The sequence below is a fragment of the Scardinius erythrophthalmus genome (assembly GCF_964197995.2).
Source record: "Scardinius erythrophthalmus genome assembly, chromosome: 22".
Taxonomy (NCBI): Eukaryota; Metazoa; Chordata; class Actinopteri; order Cypriniformes; family Leuciscidae; genus Scardinius; species Scardinius erythrophthalmus.
In genome coordinates, this window is record NC_138242.1 from 20,072,688 (window position 1) to 20,095,881 (window position 23,194).

The following is a 23,194-nucleotide window of genomic DNA, read 5'->3' on the forward strand; positions in this document are numbered from 1 at the left end:
GCATTTCCATTAAAGTCTCTCATAAGAGCCCATGGAGAGAAAACACAGGCCATCAGTTACTGCACAGTGTGCCTTAAAGGAAAGACCACTGCTGAGTTACGACTCCGGCAGGAGGGTCCCACGTTCACCACACACAGAACAGGACACATGCTAAGATAACACTGCCCTCTGGTTTAATGGATTACATTTGAGTAGTGACCCTTAATCGCAGTAAAGCCCACCAGAACCAGAATCCATTTTCACAGCGTGGGGGGTTTGTTGTTATGCTTATGTTTGATGAAACTTTACACTACTTGACTCTGAGATTTGTTTAAAGGATATTTGACCCTTTCTTTCTTTCTTTCTTTCTTTCTTTCTTTCTTTCTTTCTTTCTTTCTTTCTTTCTTTCTTTCTTTCTTTCTTTCTTTCTTTCTTTCTTTCTTTCTTTCTTTCTTTCTTTCTTTCTTTCTTTCTTTCTTTCTTTATATCATTAGACATGGTGTTTTTTTAAATACACCACCATTCAAATGGATTTTTTAAATTAATATATAAAATATATATATATATATATATATATATATATATATATATATATATTTATATAGGCTGCATACATTTGATAATAAAGTAAAAACAGTTATATTGTAAAATATGTTTACAGTTTAGAATTGTTCAGCATCATTGCTCCAGTCTTCAGGATCAGATGATCCGATGATTTTATGCTCAAGAAACATTTAACATATAATTATTGTAACAGTTGTGTTACTTAATATTTTCATGGAAACTGATTGTTTTTTCAGGATTCTTTGATGAGTATGAAGTTTAATGAACAGCATTTATTTAAAACAAATCTTTTGTAACATTATAATTTATTTTACTGTCAGTAATCTTTTGATCAGTTTAATGTATTATTGCTGCATACAAATATTTCTTTCTTTCTTTCAAATCAAACAAACAAACAAACAAACAAAAAAGTTACTGACAAGTGTTTGAACGGTAATGCACATATAAATGTGACTGAACATGAATTAGGTTATATTTCATATTCATAATTATGTCAAAATGTCAAAACACCATGTACCATCTGATGGCATCACTAGGTACACAGTATTTTTTCTTTCTATCTTTCTTTGTCATTGCTAACTACACTATATCTTTTTTTAGACATGTACCATGGTATTATTTTTAGTATTGAAGTAACATTTTATTTAATAACTTTATTTTAAGGTATTTTAGTATACATTTAAGTACTGAGTAATAATAATTAACTACATGCATGCACTGATAGGGTTAGGCAGGGTCAGAAATAGGGGTTAATTTAGGGTTAGTTGCATGTAATTATGCATAATTTATACAGTAACTTGGCTACATGTCATAAGGACACTGTAAAATTAATTGTTACCGAATAAAATATCTAAAAGATAACATTCAGGATGGGATTTTGTGGGAAAATCTCATGCCCCTAAATATAAGTTAACGCACACCCCCTGTCAGTGCAGTGTTTCTCAACAGTGAGTTGTTGTCTCTGCCGTGAAACTGAACAGCGGATGGGCGATTGATCTAGTGACATAAATCGTCAGCTCCATCTGGTGCTGTTTGAGCCCGCCAAACTTGTCTGTTTGGTTTTGCGATGCGTGAAGACCCGTTCTGCCCATCTGGTGCGTAGAACTTTGAGAAGCATAGCGGGCTATTGTTTTAAATCAGTGGACCCTTTAGTCACAGTCTGAAGTGAGGGGTACATTACATGACACTGTACTGGTGTGGATAAATCAGGACATGAACCATAGTGAACTTTAACTGGTCTAGCACAACTTTTTTTTTACAGGTGTAGAAGAGCTTTCATTTCATAAAGAATCTCTTGCCTTGATAGATTTTAGTCGAACTGAGTGTTACAGAGCACTTTTCAAATCCTGCTCTGATATGTCCAGGCAAGGACATCTTTGGAGACTTTGCTGATGGATGTGACCATGGCTTATTCTGAGACTTCAGGCCATCTGCAGGAAGGGTGACGGACTGAAATTTCAGAGACTGAGAATTCACAAAAATTAACAAGCAGCCGGCACAGAACTGCTGGATTGTGAAGGTCTTGTGTCGGCAGTCTATGAGGCATTTGTCTTCTTGACTGAAATTACGAAGTACATTTTCTTTTTGCCCGGTCTCCTTTTTTTTTTTTTTTTTTTTTTTTTACACACTCTGTTGTAGTCAGGGACAGGGTCAGTAAATATTACATTTTAGAAAAGTTTAATCATAACTTGTAATTGTTTTGCATGTAAAAATTTTAATGTAAAATAAAGAATAATAATTTTGATTCATGTAAATATAATATTACTAAAATACACACAGACGTTCAAAAGTTTGTAGTTGGAAATATTTGTTTAATGTCTTTGAAGTTTTATGCGCTCAACAAGCATTAAAAAGACAGTGATATTGTGAAATTTGATCACATTTTAATGTTTCTATTTTAAAATTTTATTTATTTCTCTGATGGAATATTGAATGCATATTGAATCTGCAGGCCTTACTCCAGTCTTCAGTGTCACATGATCTTTCAGAAATCATTCAAGAAACATTTCTTATTATTATCAATGTTTAAAACAGTTGTGCTTAATATTTTTGTGAAAACAGATGAATTTTTTCGACATTCTTAGAATAGAAGGATTGAAAGAACAGCATTTATTTGAAATATATAATGTTAAAGTATTTACAGCACTGTTACTTTTGATTACAAATTGTGGTGTGTATACTGTATGTAATATTTGATCAGTCTGACTTTATTGATTTAATTTTTTTTTTTAATTAGATGGTAAACCTCCGACTGTTATTTTACCCAGAAAGCTGGAAAAGGTCTAAAGTGAGATTTAGCTTTAGATATGTAATTTGAAACAATAATATACCAGGATCACAGACATTCCTGTGTATTACACTGCATTGAAATGGCTACAATCAAAGTCTACCAGCTGCTGAATCAGAGCTTAGAGGCCTTGATGGATGTTTCTGAACCAATTAACCTCTATTCGTGTTTGTTTGCGCTTTTCATTATATGTTGGGTGCTGCTTAATGAAATGATGATGAAAATCCTTTTGTAAATCAGTGATTTAAGTATTTTAAGCTCTTAGTGATTTAAGCTCTTAGTGCTTTAAGCTGATGGCCTCTTGGTGTTTCTAAAGAACTTTGCTTAATGCTCCCCCCATTACACTAACATAAGCTGCCTTAATTAGTATGCCGGGTGAGTTAGAAATAATGGCAGCTCAAGACTCCATGCATGTGTGTGTTTGTTTCTTAGAGAGAGAGAGAGAGAGAGAGAGAGAGAGAGAGAGAGAGAGAGAGAGAGAGAGAGAGAGAGAGAGTGTACTCTTTACTGCAGTGTATTTGTTAACATAATTTGGCTGTATTAATAGTCTTTAATAGTGCCACAATTTTCATATCATCTGCTCCAATCAGCGAATGATTACTATATTTTACTAATTAACAATAATATTAATGGTGTGTCAAATGAGAATATTATCGTGATAAATCTCTCCCTGGCTAGGATGCAGATGGTGGATTAATTTACCTGACAATAAACATGTGCTGCAATATGCCACAAAACCAGAACCACAGAGCAGGCAGTTCTGCCATGACTCTTTTACAAAAAAAGTGTGATATTTTGATTTAAAATTGGAAAAAGAATTATATCTGGATATATTCCCCATATGCAGAATTCATTCTCTTTCAACTACTCTACTGCCACCTATGTCTGTTATTGGTACTGCAGGCAGTAATTGTCATCTGGAACGAATCCCATGTTGTTTTAAAATAGAATTCCCTGCTGCTTTGTTTGTAGAATAAAGAATCTTTACAACCAGCTTTCTTTTTATGTAAAAGATAAATCAAATCCCAAATTATGTTTTACAGCACAGTAACATACAGTTTGTATGTTCACTGCTTACACTAACATGTCTTTATTATTCCCCCATAGGGCCTTTTATCTGGATAAATCAAACCTTCCCCCCAGCTCGGCTCCCAAAGCGGCTTTTATAGACAAGGTATGTACCATCATACAATATGCAGGGACTCGTGGAAAATCTGTGGTTAAGAAAGTCGAGTGAACCTTGTTATTTATCAATTGCATTTGTTGATTCTAAATAATGACAAAATTAACCTGCAGAGTTTAAACATGGCATTTCTGTCATTAAACGGTTAGTTAACCCCCCCACCCCCCCACCCCCCAAAAAAAGATCATCTACTCGCCCTCATGTTGTTCCAAACCTGTGAGACTTTCGTTCATCTTCGAAACACAAATTAAGATATTTTAATGAAATCTGAGAGCTTTCTGTCCCTGCATTTGCAGCTACGCAACTACCACTTTGACAATTCAAAAAGTTCATAAAGAGATAGTAAAAAGAATCCATATGAATTGTCCGGTTTAGTCCAAATTTTCTGAAGAGACACGATTGCTTTATATGATGAACAGATTTAATTTAGCGTGCAGCCGCGTGCAGCCGCGTGCAGCCGTCATAGGCAGCCGTGCACTAGCGCAAAACCTCACAACACCCACCCCTCTCGGTGATTGGTTGGAACACTATTTATTTTGGTTTTGAGTGGTGGTGAAACCAACTGTTTTTGTGTGCAGATCTCAGAGCCTAGGCTGCCTACAGAGACGCGTTTTTTTGACGGCATGCTTATGGGGCGGGTAGCTAGCGGATTGTTAGGAAAGATTAGATGAATGTGATCATTTATGTTTGGGCCTGAAATCACTGATACAACCTTTAACATGGAATCTTTCTTTTACTCTCTCCCTCTTTGTAGCTAATGCGTCCTCTTAATGCTCTGGATGAGTTGTACAGGTTGATGGAAAGTTTTATCTCGTGTCGGCGGACGGCTGCATGTCAGTTCACAGCCTGTGGAGCGTCTGGAGTCGGGCTGCTCACCGTGGCCTCGGAGCTTTGCAGCCGCCTGGGAGCGTGTCACATCGTCATGTGTAACAGCGGAGTACACCGGTCAGTCTGGGTTACACACACATACACTCAAACTCCTCTGTTCCCTTCTGTCCGACAGGCATCAGGCATTCGCCAGGGACTCTAAGTGGAACGCTTCTGTTTTTTCCTCCCCTGTCTTTTTTCCTTTCTGTCTGTAGCTCGGAGCAATTTACTTCCTGTCACTTATGTCTTTTATCCTGTTTTCTTCTCTGCAGCCTCAATCTTTCTTCTGTTTTGGTGGATTTTTTTTTTTTTTTGGGGGGGGGGGTATCTTGATAGCTCTATTGCAGTTTTCCTCTATCCAATCTCTCTTCCTCATACCATCTAATATTCAATTTCCTCTTCTGCATGAATATGTAATAATCCTCATTACATGCTCATGTATCATTCCATAAATACCTTTTTCTTCACTAATCATTCATCCAATGCAATTATGAATACTCAGCATCTCAGTTCTAAATTTAGAATTTTCTCGCTTAATCCACAATTTCAGAGATGATCCAGACAGCTCCATTTCTCTAAAGGTTCATTTGTGAATCTCCACTGAAGGAACGCATGTTATTAATCTCAAGTCCTCTTTTAGTATCAGCGAGAGCTGACATACTTATTTCACCAAATTGCTTTGCTTATTTATTTTCAATTTCTTGTGCTTCTATTTGTCTCTGTGTCCCTATATATAGAGCCTATAAGGAGTGTTCATCCTTTGTGGACCTTGTTATTATAGTGCTTGAAATTCAGCACTATATTGATATTCCTCAAATATTCAGATTTTGTTGAAAATATCTCATTGACTTGGGATCAGTAAGATGTTTTTGTTTTTGAAAGATGTCTCTTAAGATGAAATAGACTGCATTCATTTGATGAAACAGTAAAAATAGTCACATTATCCTTCAGAAATCATTCTAATATGCTGATTTGGTGGTCAATTTACATTTCTTATTATTGTCAATATTAACAAAATAGACTAACTATGTACAGGTGTGCTATATACAAAATAGAATAGAACAGAATTAACAGGGAATGGAATAAGAAGACGTAGGGTATTGTCAAGTAAATATATGTGATATTGTACATTATCATTGCACAGTGCGGAGAACATTTAACTGTTTATGAGGTAGATTGCCTGGGGGAAGACACTTTTCTCGTGCCTGGCTGTTCTGGTGCTCTGTAGCGACGGCCAGATGGCAAAAGTTCAAAGAGAAGGTGGCTTGGATGTGAGGGGATCCAGAGTGATTTTCTGAGCTCTTTTTCTAACTTTCGATGTACTCAGTTCTTGGAGGGTGTGCAGGGGAGCACCAATAATCCTTTCAGCTGTCAGAACCGTTCTCTGTAGTCTTCGGATGTCTGATTTTGTACCCGAGCCAAACCAGACAGTTATGGAAGTCTAGAGGACAGACTCAGTAATGGCTGAGTGGAACTTCATCAGCAGCGCCTGTGGCAAGTTGAACTTCCTCATCTGGTGAAGGAAGGCTTTTTTCACAATGGAGGTCGATGTGATTGTCCCACTTCAGGTCCTGAGAGATGGTAGGTTCATGGGCTATGAACCTGAATGTCTCCACTGCAGCCACAGTGCTGTTCATGATGATAAGTAGGAGGGAGTGCTGGGGGGTTTCTCCAGAAGTCCACTCTCATCTCCACTGTTTTGAGTGTGTTTAGCTCCAGGTTGTTATGACTGCACCAGACAGCCAGCTGTTTAACCTCCTGCCTGTATGCAGACGTGTCACCATATGTGTATATTAACAGTAAATTATGCATAATTAGTTGCAACTAACCCTAAACCAACCCCTAATTGTAACCCTATAGAAAATACATGTTGTTAATTATAATTACTTAGTAATTACACTGCAACAAGTAGACCTTAAAATAAAGTGTAGCCAAAAACATAATTTATTTAAAATAGATTTGTTTTGTACCAATGTAAAATGACAGGAAGTGGAAGTGTTCACCCACCCCAGTCCATAATGGCCTGTAAAACGTCTTTTTTTTTTTTTTTTTTACACTTATTATTAATGTTAAATGGTAATTCTACTTTCTTAAATTTATATTTGAATTTCAATTCTAACAATTCAATTCTTACATAATTATAAGTTCAATTCAAATTTAGGAAATATTCTCAATTCAATTCTTAATGATGCACAACCATGGCATTTGCCCCCACTATTATTGCACTATTATAATCTCATTTGGCTGCAGAGGTTTTTTGGGCACATCTTGACTCTGAAATTTGAAACCACTTTTCTTAGCAAAATTGCCCAAGTTGGATGGGAAACGTTTTTGAATTGCAAAGTCATTCCAAAGATGCCCAATTGGACTTTAAATCAGTTTTTTTTTTTTAGCTGGGTCACTCCAGGAAACCATCCTTGTTGGTTCAGTATGAGTATTCTTGTATTTTTTTTCCTCATCTTGTAAGTTTTTTTTTTCCTGATGTTTCTCACATCACTGTCTGGAGGACTGTAACTCTTAACATTTTTTATAGGCCTCTTGGTGGCATCACTTTCTCCAGCCTGTTTTGCCTAGATACTGAGTTTGGGAGGACAGCCAGTTCTGAGAAGATTTAAATTTGTTCTCGTTTTTAATAGGGGCTTTATAGTGCTTTGCGATATATTCATTGGCATTATTTTTTATATACTTGCGATAGCTGGGAATTTTGAATACCTTTGTCACAAATCTGCTTGGAAGGATCTTTCACCTTCATTTGACCAAATAGGGGTGTTCCCAGTGGGGCAGAGCCAGTGAATGTGCTAACATCTCCTTAACAGAAGCAGAACCTTTAAGCAACTGCATAGCAACACCCTGGCAACCATCCACAAAACCTTCAAATCATGGCTTTTTTTTCTTCTGAGATATTAGCTTTTAGGGTGTGTTCACACTTGTAGTTCGGTTCGCTTGGTTCTTTTGACCAAAAAAAACAAAACAAAAAAAAACATTTAGTTCTGGTCCACTTAGCGTTCACATTGGCATTTTTAACACCGAACCTAAAGATACAGACCATGAAGGCATAGGGATAGATTCACAACCTGATTGGTCAACTTTTATGATGTATATTTCAAGACGGAACTTACCAAACATCCAAAACAATACTGTGTACCGGGATAAACGTGCTCGTTGCAAATGTGTTCGTGCTCGGTTCGCTTGTTTGGTGCGCACCAGGGTTCAAATGGCAGCATTCACACTTCTTCAAATGAACCGCACTAACAGAGCAATCGCACTAGGGTTCGTTTTAATTGAACCAAACATGCCAAGTGTGAACACAAATTTATTTTGTAATAATCTGTGTGTATTGGTTTTGGTATTGGTAATAATTCTCAGGATGTGGAAAATAACAGGAGGGTGTTTACTTTTTATTAGCACTGTATGTTGCTGGAACGATATTTCGATCTCAATTTCAAGGCCCTACAGATGCATGCTGCTCTTTGAGTGGCTCTTTACTGCAGTGTATTGGAAAAGCAGCATGAAATGTTTTCAGCATTGTGTGTGTTGGTTTAGGTGTGACTAACTCACATTTGTACGCCAGAGCAATTACAGGCCACATCTCAGCTTTAGTGAAGCCGCAGGTGCTCAGACCTGCCACGGATACGGTGAATTCTGTCCTGTTCACCCCTCTAAAGATGCCTCCATCAAACACACTCTCTATTTAACCTGTGTTTGCTCAAAACCAAATGATAGTTCTAGATAATTCTGTGCAAAACATGGTTTGGGAAATGTTTTTCATATTATAGTCCATTTTTTTCAATAGTAGCCAAATTCAAGTTGCTATAATATGTAATATTTAACGTATGTGAGAGTTTATGAAATTAGTTCCATTGAGAAGGATGTCAGATGTGGTTATCCTGACATATTAAAACCAGTATGCATCAAATGCAGAGCATCAGCATTTTATTATGCGCTACTATTTATATACATTTTTGTTTGCCAAACGGCCTCAATCAACACCCAAAATGTGCCAGTTCCTGCTTTTAATTAAATGAAATGGAGGCGCACAAGCTTTGCTTTAAAGTGCTCTTTCGTCAAGGTGTTGCAGTGGTCCAATTTCAGTATAAAGTTGTTCTAAGTTTACTGGTTCCTCCACAATAGGGAGAGTAAGAACACAGTTTGAAATGGTCATATAATGTGAAAACACATTTTCCTTGACGTCAGGGCCGTGCACAGACCTTTTGAGGGGCATGTGCTGAAACTGAAAAAGGGCACCCCCTCCCTTTTTTTATATCAAAAAAAATTATTTAGTAAGCCTACATAAAAGGAAGAAATGGTCACGTCTTCATGACAAATTCAATAACACAAAACAATAGTCTCAAAAAGCTTTAGATTTATTCACGATTAATAACAACCATAATAATAATATAGATAATATAGATAAACAGGGTTTTAAGGGCCTCTTAACCTAAATACAACAGCAACCTTCTGTTGCTCTTGTGTACTCCCTCTTTTTTAAATTGCATTTATAGAAATATGTCAAAAATACTTGACTCATACATAAACATGTTAACCAAATAATACAAATTAGCTTACAAAACCAAACAGAATAGCTAAAAAATTCAGTTTTTTTTTATTGAACTTTATGCACTTTTTTATGAACTTTGCAGAGAAATATATATATATATATATATATATATATATATATATATATATAGAGAGAGAGAGAGAGAGAGAGAGAGAGAGAGAGAGAGAGAGAGAGAGAGAGTTCAGATGCAAAAGCCTATAAGTGCCATCTGAAAATTTCTATAGAATGATAATTTTTATCAAGCTCGTATATTTAAGTTCAGTAATTTCACTTAAATGACAATAAATAGCTAATTTTCATTGCCATTTAAGTGAAATTACTGAACTTAAATATATGAGCCTGATAAAAATGATCATTCTAGAAGAAATTTTCAGATGGCACTTAGAGGCTTTTGCATCTGAACTCTTCATATTCTCTTTTTTAGCTCTTCTGTTTGGTTTTATAAGCTAATTTGTATTATTTGGTTACCATGATTATGTATGACATTGAGAAGAGGGGAAGGTAGAGCAATGAGTCAAGTATTTTTGACAAACTATTTTGAAATATAATTTGAGTAATTATGTCCAAATCAATTCCAGATTATAAGAAACTATAGCCATACCTTTACTATATCCAACATGTATCCGCCTACCTGGCAAAAATTTGATACTGTGCTGTGGAGGACAAGGGATGTTGGTCTCTTGAAGGTCTCTTATTCACTAAAAATATTTCACAATATTACTGTTTTTGCTGTATTTTGGATCAAATAAATGAAGCCTTGGAATGAATTACATCATGAATTACATTCTGCATGATACAATATAAAGATTTCACAGTGATCTTCTGTAATGTTTTTTTTTTTTTAGTTACTACTACAACATTACTGTAGTAAAACCATGTTTTACTACATTTTATACATGTGAGGATGAGCGGAGAGTATAGAATAATATAGATTAAAAATTAGCTAGATAGCGAATACATACATATTAACAGCCTTGAATTAACCATAATTGAATATTATTACCATAACACGATTAGCCTAAATGTTAATAAATTAAGTGTATCAGCAATCATAAATCAAAGAAGAAATTTCTTAGAATGTTACCTAGGTGATGAGGATCGCTTTGTGTAAGTTCCAGTACGAAACAGCGCGGGGCGCACCTGTTATGATTTTCCGATGGTAAAAACAAATTATATGTTGTTGTATTACTTATCAATATAGTTTTTGACCAGCGAATGTGTGCAAATGTGCATTTTTTTGTCCGTCATTAAAACGGCGCCGGCGGCATCACATTACATTTTCATCAACAGGTTACAAACTAGTTTGTTTTTCCTGTTGTAAAATACATTTGGCCAAAATCGCATTTTATAAAAGATGAAATACTACTGTATGCACAGGATATTTAAGTTATTTGCGTTAGGCTATGTATTGGCTATGACTAGATGGCAAATGCTAGCCTAGACCTCTCTCTCAGGCGACGTCCCACGTCTCAGTCAGTGAGTCATCAAATAAATAAAATATGAGCCTTTATAGACATAGTGTTTAGTAGCACTTATTCAAACAACAAGATATTTATTTACCCTTCGCAAAACTTCGTTTAGCTGCTGTCTACTGTGCGGCTGCTTGTGGAACTTCAGTTGATTCAGTGAATATAGAGGAGGCGGAGTTATCAGCTTACTGACAGCTTGAGGATCGAATAAGATTTACACAAGCTCGGTTTAAGAACTTTCATTGGCTAAATATTTGTAAAACAGACAGATAGACGTAAAGGATGACCAATAGCATTGATAAAAAAAAAAAAAAACACCAAAAAAAGGGCACTTCGGAGTGTGAGGGCAAAAAGGGCATGTGCTCTGCACAGGTTGAGCCCTACCTGTGCACGTGCCTGCTTGACGTATTGAAGTACTGTAAATGAGTTCAGTGCTCTAGGAAAACACCGTGACTTTCAGAACCACAGGTTTCCAGTCCATCTCGATCTGAACTTCCTTAACTTTTAGGTGTCATAAGCTATGTTTCCATCAACTTGTCAATCGAATTATCTGAAGTTCGGTAAAAAAAATCATGCGAATAAAGCTGCTGAAAGTGTGTTTCCATCAAACGGCTTTAAAGCGAATAAAAACCTGCACTCAAAAAAATAATCTGTTGAACGAACTTAATTAAATTAAGGAAAGGTTTTCCACGAAATTGAATTACATTTTTCCAACAAAATCGAATTAGTTTGAAATAATTTGTTGTAATCTTGTTGTATGAATTTAAATTAATTTAGTTATTCCTGCTAGATAAAGTTTTGTCAGGTTAACTACATTTAGTTTTTGTCCTACCTGAAATAACCAATATTATGATTTTAGTTAGTTTGACTCTGCGGGCACATCTAATGGTAGACACTACTAATGTTCAATTGAATTATTACTTGTGCAGGTCTGTGAGTGCAGTTTACACAGTGTATACGGAGTGCCCACAGTCTGAGCACGAGGATTAATGCAGATATAGTGTAATACTGAGCCCACAGCCTAAACACAGTCGCCACTCTTCTGCATAATGGTAACCACAAAATTCAAAAACATTACAGAAAGTCCTCTAAGTTTCTAACATAACTGAACATTAAACACTAACATTAACTAACAACCACTTTCCATTTACTGAAAAACACATAAAATAACACTTTTCCCCTAAATTGACCCTCTAAATGCAGTCCCTTGCAAAGCATGCTGGGAACTACAGATCCACTGCCCAGTTAGATGTCAACAACAATGATTCATGTAGTTTTCACACAAATGAATTAGGTTGATTGAACACAATTAAATTAAGTTGTGACAATATTAAACAATCATGTTACTTCTGCTTATTGTAATTAATTATTTTAACAAGAGGCCAAAATTCTTTTTTGAGTGACATCCGGTTAAGACGAACGAAAAATATTCATGTTGACTCAAATAAAAAAAATTTGGTAAACCAAATGTTTTAAAAATTACATTGATTACATTTAATGAAATTAAGCTGGAATCATTTCTATGAAGGGTTGTGTTGTATATGCTCATTTTAATTAATGAAATTGAACAAAGAGCTAAAATCATTTTTTTGAGTGTGTGCGTAATGACGTCACATGCTGTTTTGCGATCAAATTGGTATATCGAATTGATTTGAGACATTTTAAGGTGTTTCCATTCATTTTCACACTGAATCGCACAACATTCAAGCAAACATTTGCGAACAAAGTTTTGCTAGACAAAATGGATCGCGCCATCTACAAACAAATGATCAATATTGCACAAGTTGTAATGGTGCAGAGTCCTGCACGGGTCCATTTTTTGGGACCGCCCCCGCCCGTACTCGCAAAGTTCAGCAGATCTGACCCGTGCCGCGATAAATCGCACACAAGCTAAAATCATTCAATTTAAAGTGCTTTATTTTTTATCTCGCACCTCTCTCAACATCACCATAGCCTCATGAATGGGCTAATGAGCTAAAGTGCGCTTTGTTTTGGGCCATTCAAGTAGCCCTAGGCTACCTCCAGTTCACGCGCGGGCACCTCTCCGTGTCCTGATTATATTGCCTGAGATTTAGCTCTTATATATTAAATCCAGGAAAATGGTTGATTAAACATTGATTAAAATTAAGATACAATTAATACGAAACGATATTCACTTTAAAGAAAGTCTTTCTACAAAAACAAACTTAATAAAGTGGTCAAAATCATGTCTGCCCACTCCATTTGTCTCCCGATATTCGGGATCATCTTATCTTATTCATGCTTTTTTCACTTTTCATATAATCAACATAAAAAAAATACATAAAAACTAAATCGTTTTTTAATGACAGGGTTACAACACAGGCTTATTAGCCTGCCCTACAATCATTGAATATTATTTTGCTTGATTGACGGGTTTTTATTTAAAAGAAAGAGCGTAGCCTACGTTTGTAGACCTATAATAGGCTATGGGCAATTTACTTAGGCCTACTAAAATATAATTAATATTATTTTATTGCATTTGTATTAGTTGTTTGAAGAGTAAAAAAATAATAAAAAAAATCGGTCGATCTTAACGCAAGCTTACTACAACCGGCCATTCGGTCGGACTAAAAGGGGGGGAAAAAATTATTGGGTCGGTCCTAAATTGACAGGATCGGTCGGGTAACGGCAAAGACTATTTTTAAGGATGCCCAAAACACAATATTTGCGAGTGTGTAATGGCAATTTAGACAAACAAATATTACACATATTTTTCATCCGCTACCCGCCCGCAAGGAGTTCATTATCCGCCCGCATCCCCGCCTGTGAATTTTAGGAATCATGTCACAATCCATCCGTTTTAGCCACTTTTATGCGGGTACCCAACCCATTGCGGGACTCTAGGTGCTTATGTGACAGCTGATAGCGACATTATTTGACTGTTATGGCATTTCTTAGATTTTTGCTATAATAGCCGTTTTATTTTTCTGTTAAATTCAATTCAAAAAGTATCTCGTCTCCTCGTTTGTCCACGTTGTTGACACCGGCCATGTGTGCAAACCAGACAGTAGCCTATAATGGGTGCAAACTGGGCGGAAATTAACTAAAACTTTTTCTTTTGTGGTGGGTTGTACCCAAAATGACCTAAAACTTAATCGCAATGCATTATTTATTCGGCAAATAACGTTTCCATCAGCGTTTATCGCATAAACCGTATATCGATCAAGATCAAATCCGATCAGACCGACCGTATTTCATTTTAGTCGATATTCAAGAAATTCAATCGAATTTTACTGTTTCCATAAGGCATTTTTCATTCGATATCACATAATTCGGATAAAAACGTGGTGATGGAAACATGGCTAATGATGCCATGCATTGTTCAGAAACATGCCCCAGTCACAATGAGGTAATATGAATTAAATAGGATAGATACTTTTACTGATAAGAGTTAAATGTGTCAAAGTTCCCCAAACTTTGTGCTGTGTCTAGCTGTGTGTAACACCAATTGTTCTGCACATCAATCATTTCAGTTCAACTTTTAACAGTTGGTGATGCACATTTATGTTGTGGATCTGATACAATGCAATGCAGGCTTTGACTTTTATTGAATATGAAGATCTGAAAACTTTATTGAACCCAACTGCAAACTCAGAGGGCTCAAAAAATAAAAATTGAGGCACAAAAACCCTTGACCAACCTCATAAGTGGACACCACGGGGGGGATATGTAATGCTTGAATTCAGTAACACTCTTTTTTGTGTACTTTAACCATATGTCCTACTCTTGTAGCATGAATAGTCCAATGAAACATCCATGGGTCTCTACAGAGCTCAATAAAAGTGCTTAAATCACCAATTTAGGATATATGATCTTTCATTATATTCATCTATTAAGACCAATGTCTTTTTCTCCCATTTATTGTCTCTCTAGTCCATCTGTCCAGTCCCAGAGTCACATTTAAGTGTGTAATTTAGACATTCACATCTGCTGGTTGTAAGTTGCTGACTGTGTATATAAGCATATAAGCATCCTCCCCTGAGAATACCAAACACATTTGATGAGTCTCTTCCACATTTTATTCATCAGCAGAAGAGTTCAGAGTGCTTATTTTATAAAGAGCCAATAAATGCCTTCACACAGGTCTTGCCTCAGGCCAGCTTTGATTCTCCATAGTGCGCAGCTCCTGCGGCTCCCACCTCTGCTGTGATGGCAAAGCATCTCTGATCTGCCTTGAAATTGTGTCTCGCTTTAAAGCGCTATTACTGATGCCTTAAACAATTTAAGAACCCTAGTGAAAAAAGCAATACCAAAATGTATTTAAAATACATTCATACTACAAATCCATTAACATATTTACTGACATATCGCTTGAGAGTTACTGATATAAATATGCAACTTTATTGGACAATGCACATTTATTAATATTAAGCCTAAAATGTGTTTTAATATCACTATTAGTTAAGGATAGTATGAATTCTGTATAATATAACTCTTTAATGCAAGATATTTAAGTATACTTGCAATAGTTCCACTTAAGCACAATCAAATATACTTAAGTATATCTTTAGTTGAACTTCAGCACTATTTCCAGATAACTAAAGTACAAAATTAGTTGTTCCAATTAGCAGACTTTAAGTATAGCCTACTCATTTTTGGATTTACTTGAGTAAAAGTGCAAAAGTGCTTGATTTGTAACATACTTAAGTATTAAAAGTAAAAAGTACTGATCACTGAACCAATATATTTATTCTAGCCAAACTAGTCAGTAGTCAGCAACTAATAATAATGATTAGTGCATACATTTAATATGTATTGCAAATAAGCAAACTTTTTATTTTATTACAAACACTTATTATACACTATCAAACTTTAATATACAAAAAAAATCAATTTAAGTTACTGATAATTCAAGTGTGCCAACAAGCGAAATATACTATATAGTTTTGTTTTTTTTTATTTATTTTTTTATATGGAAACTTGTGCAAATATGTTGCGACAAATACTATTAAAAAGTCGTTCAGTGTTATTTGTGAACTAGTTCAACAGATTCATTGAAAGTAATCAACTTCACGAGTCGGACATCGTTCTTACGTCTCAGGAGGGTGGCGATTTCTTCCATTCAAAATAATGAGGAACAATATGTTTTTATGGAATGTTGTGCAATAAATAACACTTTGGGTCTAATTCTCACTATTGACTAGTTGCTTATTAGCATGCATATTACTAGGATAATGGCTGTTTATTAGTTTATAAAGCACTGTTAATGCCTTATTCTGTATGACCATATTCTACATCACTTAATCCTACCCATTACCTAAACTTAATAACTACCTTACTAACTATTAATAAGCCGTTTATTGTTGTAGTTAATGGTTAGTTAATAGTGAGAATTGGACCCTAATCTAAAATGTGACCAAAGTAAGATATTATGCCTTGGAATGTAGTGAAGTAAAATTACTTAAAAATACTTATACGGTAATGAAGGAGAAATACTTTGTTACTGTACATCATTGGAAATGTTGGCTTGGCAACTGACAGAAATAAATTGAAGTACTAAATTACTTAAACTAAAACAAAGTAAGCTAAAGCTATTCAGAAATATATAAAACAACAACAAAAAATTACAAAAACACGATAAAATGACAAGAAAATAGTATATAAAAAATACTAAAATAACACTGTTTTTGCTTTCACAATTTTACTATATAGTTAGCTCTTCCCACATTCTTGCTAGCAACCACATATAATTATTCTTCAGTGATGCTTTCTTTAATGCTTGTCATGTGGAGGTCAAAGTGGCGTATGACGTGAGTGTGTAAGGGCCTTTACGCTTGCGTTTGAGCAGCATTCCCTCAAGCAATTAAGTAACAGTAGGAACGTTACGGCTGAGAAGCGACGAGACAGCTCAATCAGCCATAAAACATTGCGAAGGATCAATATCGAGGCGTAGTTAAGAGGTCACGCAGTGCCCTTGACACTCAGTATATGTGTCTATCAGCGTAACGGATAAACATGAATCAAGCCTACACTTTAGTGAGATTCACCTCTCTTTGCTGCGTCATGACGTGTCCTTGAAGTTTAAAATGACTGTTCAGTATCAATGGCCCATGTGAGGAACACTGGCGATTGCTGACTGAAATCTTTGTATCATGTTTTTTTTTCTCTATTATAAATCAAAAGGATCGATCTGAGGGTAAAATACATCTTAGCATCCGGTGTATTTCAACATAGTCAGCAGAAAGTAACCAATTTGTTGCCAAGGGCAGACAATCAAAGAGTGAAACAAGCACCGAATTCAGATGCACTTATTACAAAGGCACAGAAAACAAATCCATCATCCAGTAAGTTTCATATTTTCTAGTGTGATAGCTAGAATTTTCACTATCTGCATACTGAGATCAACTAAAAAAAATCTCTTGTACTTGAGCCAAAGGTCAGTGCTGTTCTCACTTCAGAAGAACTGAATGATTGAATTCACAGATGAGAGCCATATAACAAATCTGACACCTCTGCCGGTAAAAAGCCTGTGAACATGTATATAATATATCACCAAAAACGAGATGGAAATGTCAGGATGATGCATCATGGATATAGACAGTGGACAAGCTATTAAATAACCATATCTTTTTGACGGATTCTGTAGTCATTGTGTTAAATCTCTGCTCACTAGTTTCCCCACAGGTATAAAAAAAAATAGCAGTGTCAGATATTGACTTTTTTATCGATTGCTTCATTGTTTATCAGATCTAAAATAGTTTGATATCTCCCGAAATAAGTCGTCATTTAGGGGCCGTTTACACGACACTGTTTTCAACTAAAAACGGAAAACTTTTGATATGTTTTGGCTATTCGTTTACACAACAACGTTGACGTTTACAGCGTTTACGTGTTCAGTCTAAAGGCGCGTAGTGTTTCTTTACAAAGTGACATCGTTATCGCCGATCCATGTGAACGGGGGGGTTTGTTCACATCGCTGTTGTGTAAATGTTTCCTTAGATTGGTCATTTGGATTAGGTCTTTTTAGGTCATACGCTGCTCATTGTTCCTCAGAAAGCTTTTGAGAAATATATTTTTCCATGATCTTAATAAATAAAAGAGTTATTGCACAGCCTAGTGTTTTTGCTATCTAATGGGATTTTCGTGATTATTGCGAGTGGGTTGTAAAGGTTTCATGTTTAGATTGGAGATTATTAGGTTGAGTTGTTTATACATCACATGGTTATGGAAAGGAGTTATTAGCTCATAAAGTTATATTGGCCTCTTATTCAGGATGATTTTGTTTATCAGATCTTTTGTCCTGATTGGCTGCTTTCCCACTCCTATCTAGTGGTCACAGTCTTTGTCTCTTTTAGAGACTGCATGCTTATAACTCACCTTGGGGGATGTTTATTGGTGTCTTGGGACTGTTCAATTTCAGAACAATGCAGTGGAGTGTATGTCTCTCACACCTGTTTGGCCACGCTACCCTTTGACTGTCTGTTCAAATGTTAATGGGACGTGAGTGGCAGACACATGTTCTCAGAGAATGAAAGCACATGTCATGCTTCATCAAGCTGGAATGAAAGCACATCTGACAGGTCTTCATGTTAGCCAGGCTCTGACACAGACGGATGAGACACTAGCCCGGATCGCACAAGCTTGTTAAATGCCTCGACTTTCCCAGTAGAGCCAGAATCTGTCCTCCTCTTAAATGCTTTAATCAGAATTTAGTCCTATTTATTTAGCTTCTCTGTTTTATAATTAAATTATTAATTAAAATCATCTCAGCGTAATTAATTAAATTAGAACATGGCAAGCGGAAAGTGGTCTCTGATCAGATTTGTTTTCCCTCAATACACTTGAGTGATCTGTTTTTCATTTTACCCCTCATTTTTGCTATTGCTGCAATCAGCATCTGAATACTTTATGAAATACGTATGTATTTGATAAACAGCTCTGATTTGACATTATAATGTGGAGTGTATGGTGCTAAATGCGGACCTGTATTTTCTTCCCGGTCTTGCAGTTGTACACTAAGTGTTACGCTGGAACAGGCCATTCTTCTGGCCCGGAATCACGGCTTGCCCCCACGATGCATCTTGCAGGCCACTGACGTCATGAGGAAGCAGGTATGTTCTGTTATTGGATGTTTCTTCAAAACTTTTGGCCCTGTGGACTTTTTACACTCTCTCTAGTTTATTTAATTTGTCCACTAACAATGTCCAACAATGTATATACAGTACCGTTCAAAAGTTTTCTTTTAATGTTTTTGAAAGAAGTCTCACCAAGGCTGCATTTAACTAATGTATTTTATAATTTAATATAACTGTTTTCTATCTTAAAGGGTTATTTCACCCAAAAATGGAAATTATCCCATAATTTGCTCACCTTCAAGCCATCCTAGGTGTATATGACATTTTTCTTTCAGCCAAACACAATCGGAGTTATATTAAAAAATATCCTGGCTCTTCCAAGCTTTATAGTGAGAGTCAATGGTTTAGATTTTGAAGCCCAAAAGCTTTACAGTTTATAAAGTTACAAATATGGATATTTTTCTTACAAAATCGCATCGCTTTGCTTCAGAACCCCTTTAACCCCTTGGAGCCATATGGATTACTTTTATGATGGATGGATGTACTTTTTTGGGCTTCAAAATCTAATGTACCATTCACTCCCATTATTAAGCTTGGAAGAGCCAGGATATTTTGTAATATAACTCTAATTGTGTTTGGCTGAAAGAAGAAAGTCATATATACCTATATGGCTTGAGGGTGAGTAAATGTTCGGATAATTTTGGGTGAACTACCCCTTTAGATGCGTCATGACATAAAGAAATCTAATTTTCCTAATCTTTTGACATATAAGAGGACTTTGTACTATTAAAACATCCTGCAAGTTTCATAGCCTAAAGGTCCTCCTCATTATAAACAAGCACCAATCATGCTCCAATGCTCGTTTGGATAGGATCTATGATGTCTTACACTACATCACAAAAACACTTTATTGACATTTATAAGTGAAACTCAAGGAACATATTGAGATAATTTAAAATCCATGACATGTAGACATTTTAAAATGTACTTAATTCTTGTTTTGGCAAAGCTGAAAGATGCTTTTCAGCATCATAACTCCAGTCTTTATTGTCACATGATGCTTCAGAAATCATTCTAATATGCTGAATTGGTTCTCAAGTAACATTTCTTTGATGGACAGAAAGTTCAACAGAGCAGCATTTATGTGGAATAGAAATCTTTTTAACATTAGAAAAGTCTTTACCGATCAATTTAATGCATCCTTGCATTTTTTTCAACAACAAAAACAACGCACTGACCCCAAACTTCACGGGAGAATTATTGTTCTTTTTTCTTCTTCTCGGAGTCATAAAAACTCCCAACACATAATTTCCACCACATCTCAAATGATGACATTTTTTGATACTCATTTGATAGCTTGAATGTATCCTAAGTTAAATGAAATAAGATATTTTTGCATTATTTGACAAAATTGCATTTTTCACTCATCACTTTCAATGGGATCTTCAATGTGAAGAAAAAAATAAAAAAGCTGAAATCTTTTAGTTTTTAATAAAAAATCAACCTCTGGGACATAAAAGTGCATAAGGTTGAATTACCTTGACCATCTAAATCAGGGATGGGCAACTTCAGTCCTGGAGGGCCACTATCCTGCAGAGTTGAGCTCTGATGAAAAGCTACAGGGCTTTCTAGTAATCCCGAAGACCTTGATTAGCTTGCAAAAAACATATGAGGCCAAGGCACTCGAGAACTCTGCAGGACAGTTGCAGGACCCAAGTTGCCCATCCCTGTATTAAATGATTGTATAAACCCATTGTTTCTTAATTACATTTTCTACTGGGAAATTATTCTATATTATTATTATATAAGTGCTATATTTCAGTGGAAAAAAAGATGAGCTAATATCTACCTCTGCTTTGAATGTTTTCTGAATTTGACTGACCCCGTTAATTTTCTTGGAATTACAGTTGCAAAAAAATCCAAACATTAGGCCACCGTGTTCATTTCGAGGAGGATTTATTTTTTTCAAAGGACTGTTTAATTATTTTGGGAAATGTAACAAGCTTAACTGCCTTGGTTTGCTTTCTCTCATTTTGGTTTCTTCTCTACATGGCTATTAGCATAAGCTTTTCCTCCCTCCAGTTAGCTAGTCTGGAAGGAGGAGGATAAACGCTCATGAAATGAAGTCTCCCTATACCTTTCATTTAGAAAGTGGGAAGATTGTTAGTCTTTTTCCGACTAGCCTTGAACGTCCTTCACGAGGTTATGGATGACCTGACAGGGTCTGCTCCTTTTATATCATTAAGCACTGTGAGACTTGTATAATAGAAGGCTATGACAGTTGCTGTGTCAGCTCAGAAGGAATGAAACTTCAAGGTGGGCCTGAGTCATGAGAGGTAAAGACCGGTCACAAAACTTTTAGAAGAGTATATTAGGGCAGTGTTCCTCATCTGTTGGGTCGGCCAGTGTGTGTTACAAATTGTAATAATTATTTAGTAATAAAAGTAGTAGTAAAAATAATAATATTAGCAAAACAAAGTACATTTTCTTTATGTGTGGATTATTAATAATACGTTGATGCATAAATAAATTATTGATTTGCATATATGCGTATAAATTATTGTTTCATGTGCTCCACTTCAGCTGTGATGCAAAATTATGCATTTATAAATTTATAAATTATTGATTTGCATATATATATATATATATATGCAAATCAATAATTTATAAATGCATAAATGTATTAATAAATATTAATAATCTATTTATTTATTATATTATTTATTATATTTCATCGATTTATTAATACATTTAGTAATAAATATCAATAATTAATTTTATTGTAATTAATTAAAAACATTTTTATTTAAAATTACTTTACACACACGCATATTGTTGTATATAAATTGTATTCAAAGTCATTTTTGAATACGTAGAACTGATAAATAAGTAAAATATTAATTCTAAATTTAATAAATGAAAACGAATAGTTTAATTATCATTTAAATAGTTTGCATTATTTGTAAGCCTATACAGTTCATGGTCGTTTGAATACATTTTAATGTTTGGGTTTTAAGGAACTTTTTGTTTAATTTGGTCATGATTTTGGGTCTCCACTTGATTTTCCATGTCAAATATGAAGCAAGAACCCAATAAAAAACCCAGCATTAAGAAATAGTCATTCATAGGTCAGGTCATTAAAATGTTTGTGCTTTAGGCTAGCCATAAATTTTTATGATAGGCTATATATTTGCATTTCAGCATTACCTATTATTTTAAATCTGCTGAATTCATAATGCATGTATATTATGTTATATTCTGGAGCGCCTGTGGGCGATGAGTCCTTACCTGCGCCGGTCCGGGCTCCAAAATGACTTTATGAATATCAATATGAATGACTATCATCAGAGCTCCCCCTGGCCGGCTATTTATTATTATTCGTGATTCGTACCTCACAGCGAGACTTAAAAGAGACTCATCCATCATAATGCCTGGAACTCATAGAGGAAGCAACAGGGACACTGACGAATCGCTCCATTATGGAGTTTCTGTGTATAAACACCAAATTGCTGAACTGCTAAAATGAGTTAACCATATTTTTAGAGAAGCGATTGTTGAAGAAAAGGTTATCAAGTGGTTGGATAATCTTCTCCGTGTCTGTAGACAACGGCTCATTGTGTTCTCGCCCTCTCATATCTCAGTCCTTCTCCTCTCTGTCCAGCCGTGTCCTTTAACGTCCCAGGAAAGCGTTAGGCGAACGGCGTGACTCTGGTGGTGTAATTGCTGATGTTATCATGACAGGATAAGGGACTGACCGTGCCTGATGATCATCAGAGAGACAGAGTACCTGTTCTTCGGTCCCAGACTTCCGGTAGTGTTTATGCTGATCCAGACGCACCTGCCGAGACGCCTCGCGTCAAACCAACCCTGCAGAGCTATTTGCGGAAACAGCTTATGTTTGTAAAATGTGCAAGATACACGTTTTCGCTCCTACGTCAGGGCGCAGGTGGCCGTTCTTCATTTTGACGTGATAGGATTCCGCTCGCAGCAAAAGCGCCGTGTGTTAAACAGGCCTGTGATTCATTTTAGCGTGGGACAGGATGTGCTCCTCTAAATCACATGTTGTATGAGTTGTATGAATGTTTTAAATTCTAATTTATGATCACAAACAAGTCCATCTAACACACCTGACAAGGTCAGCGTTGGTGAACTGGGATGACAGATGCAGCTTGTAAGTCACAGGTTCAGCTGGCTGGCAGGATCTTCTACCAGTGCGCTTTTCCTGTGAAATATGAGATACAACATCTATGA

General features: G+C 35.8%; 1 protein-coding gene across 1 annotated transcript in view; it reads left to right on the top strand.

The window, feature by feature from the left end:
• prex2 (phosphatidylinositol-3,4,5-trisphosphate-dependent Rac exchange factor 2) overlaps positions 1–23,194 on the top strand; it is a 152,081-nt gene that overhangs the window by 118,560 nt on the left and 10,327 nt on the right. The window contains exons 36-38 of the mRNA XM_081353151.1: positions 3,938–4,004; positions 4,768–4,958; positions 18,877–18,979. Of these exons, the coding sequence (XP_081209277.1) occupies positions 3,938–4,004; positions 4,768–4,958; positions 18,877–18,979 (361 nt within the window). The remainder of the gene's footprint in view (positions 1–3,937; positions 4,005–4,767; positions 4,959–18,876; positions 18,980–23,194) is intronic.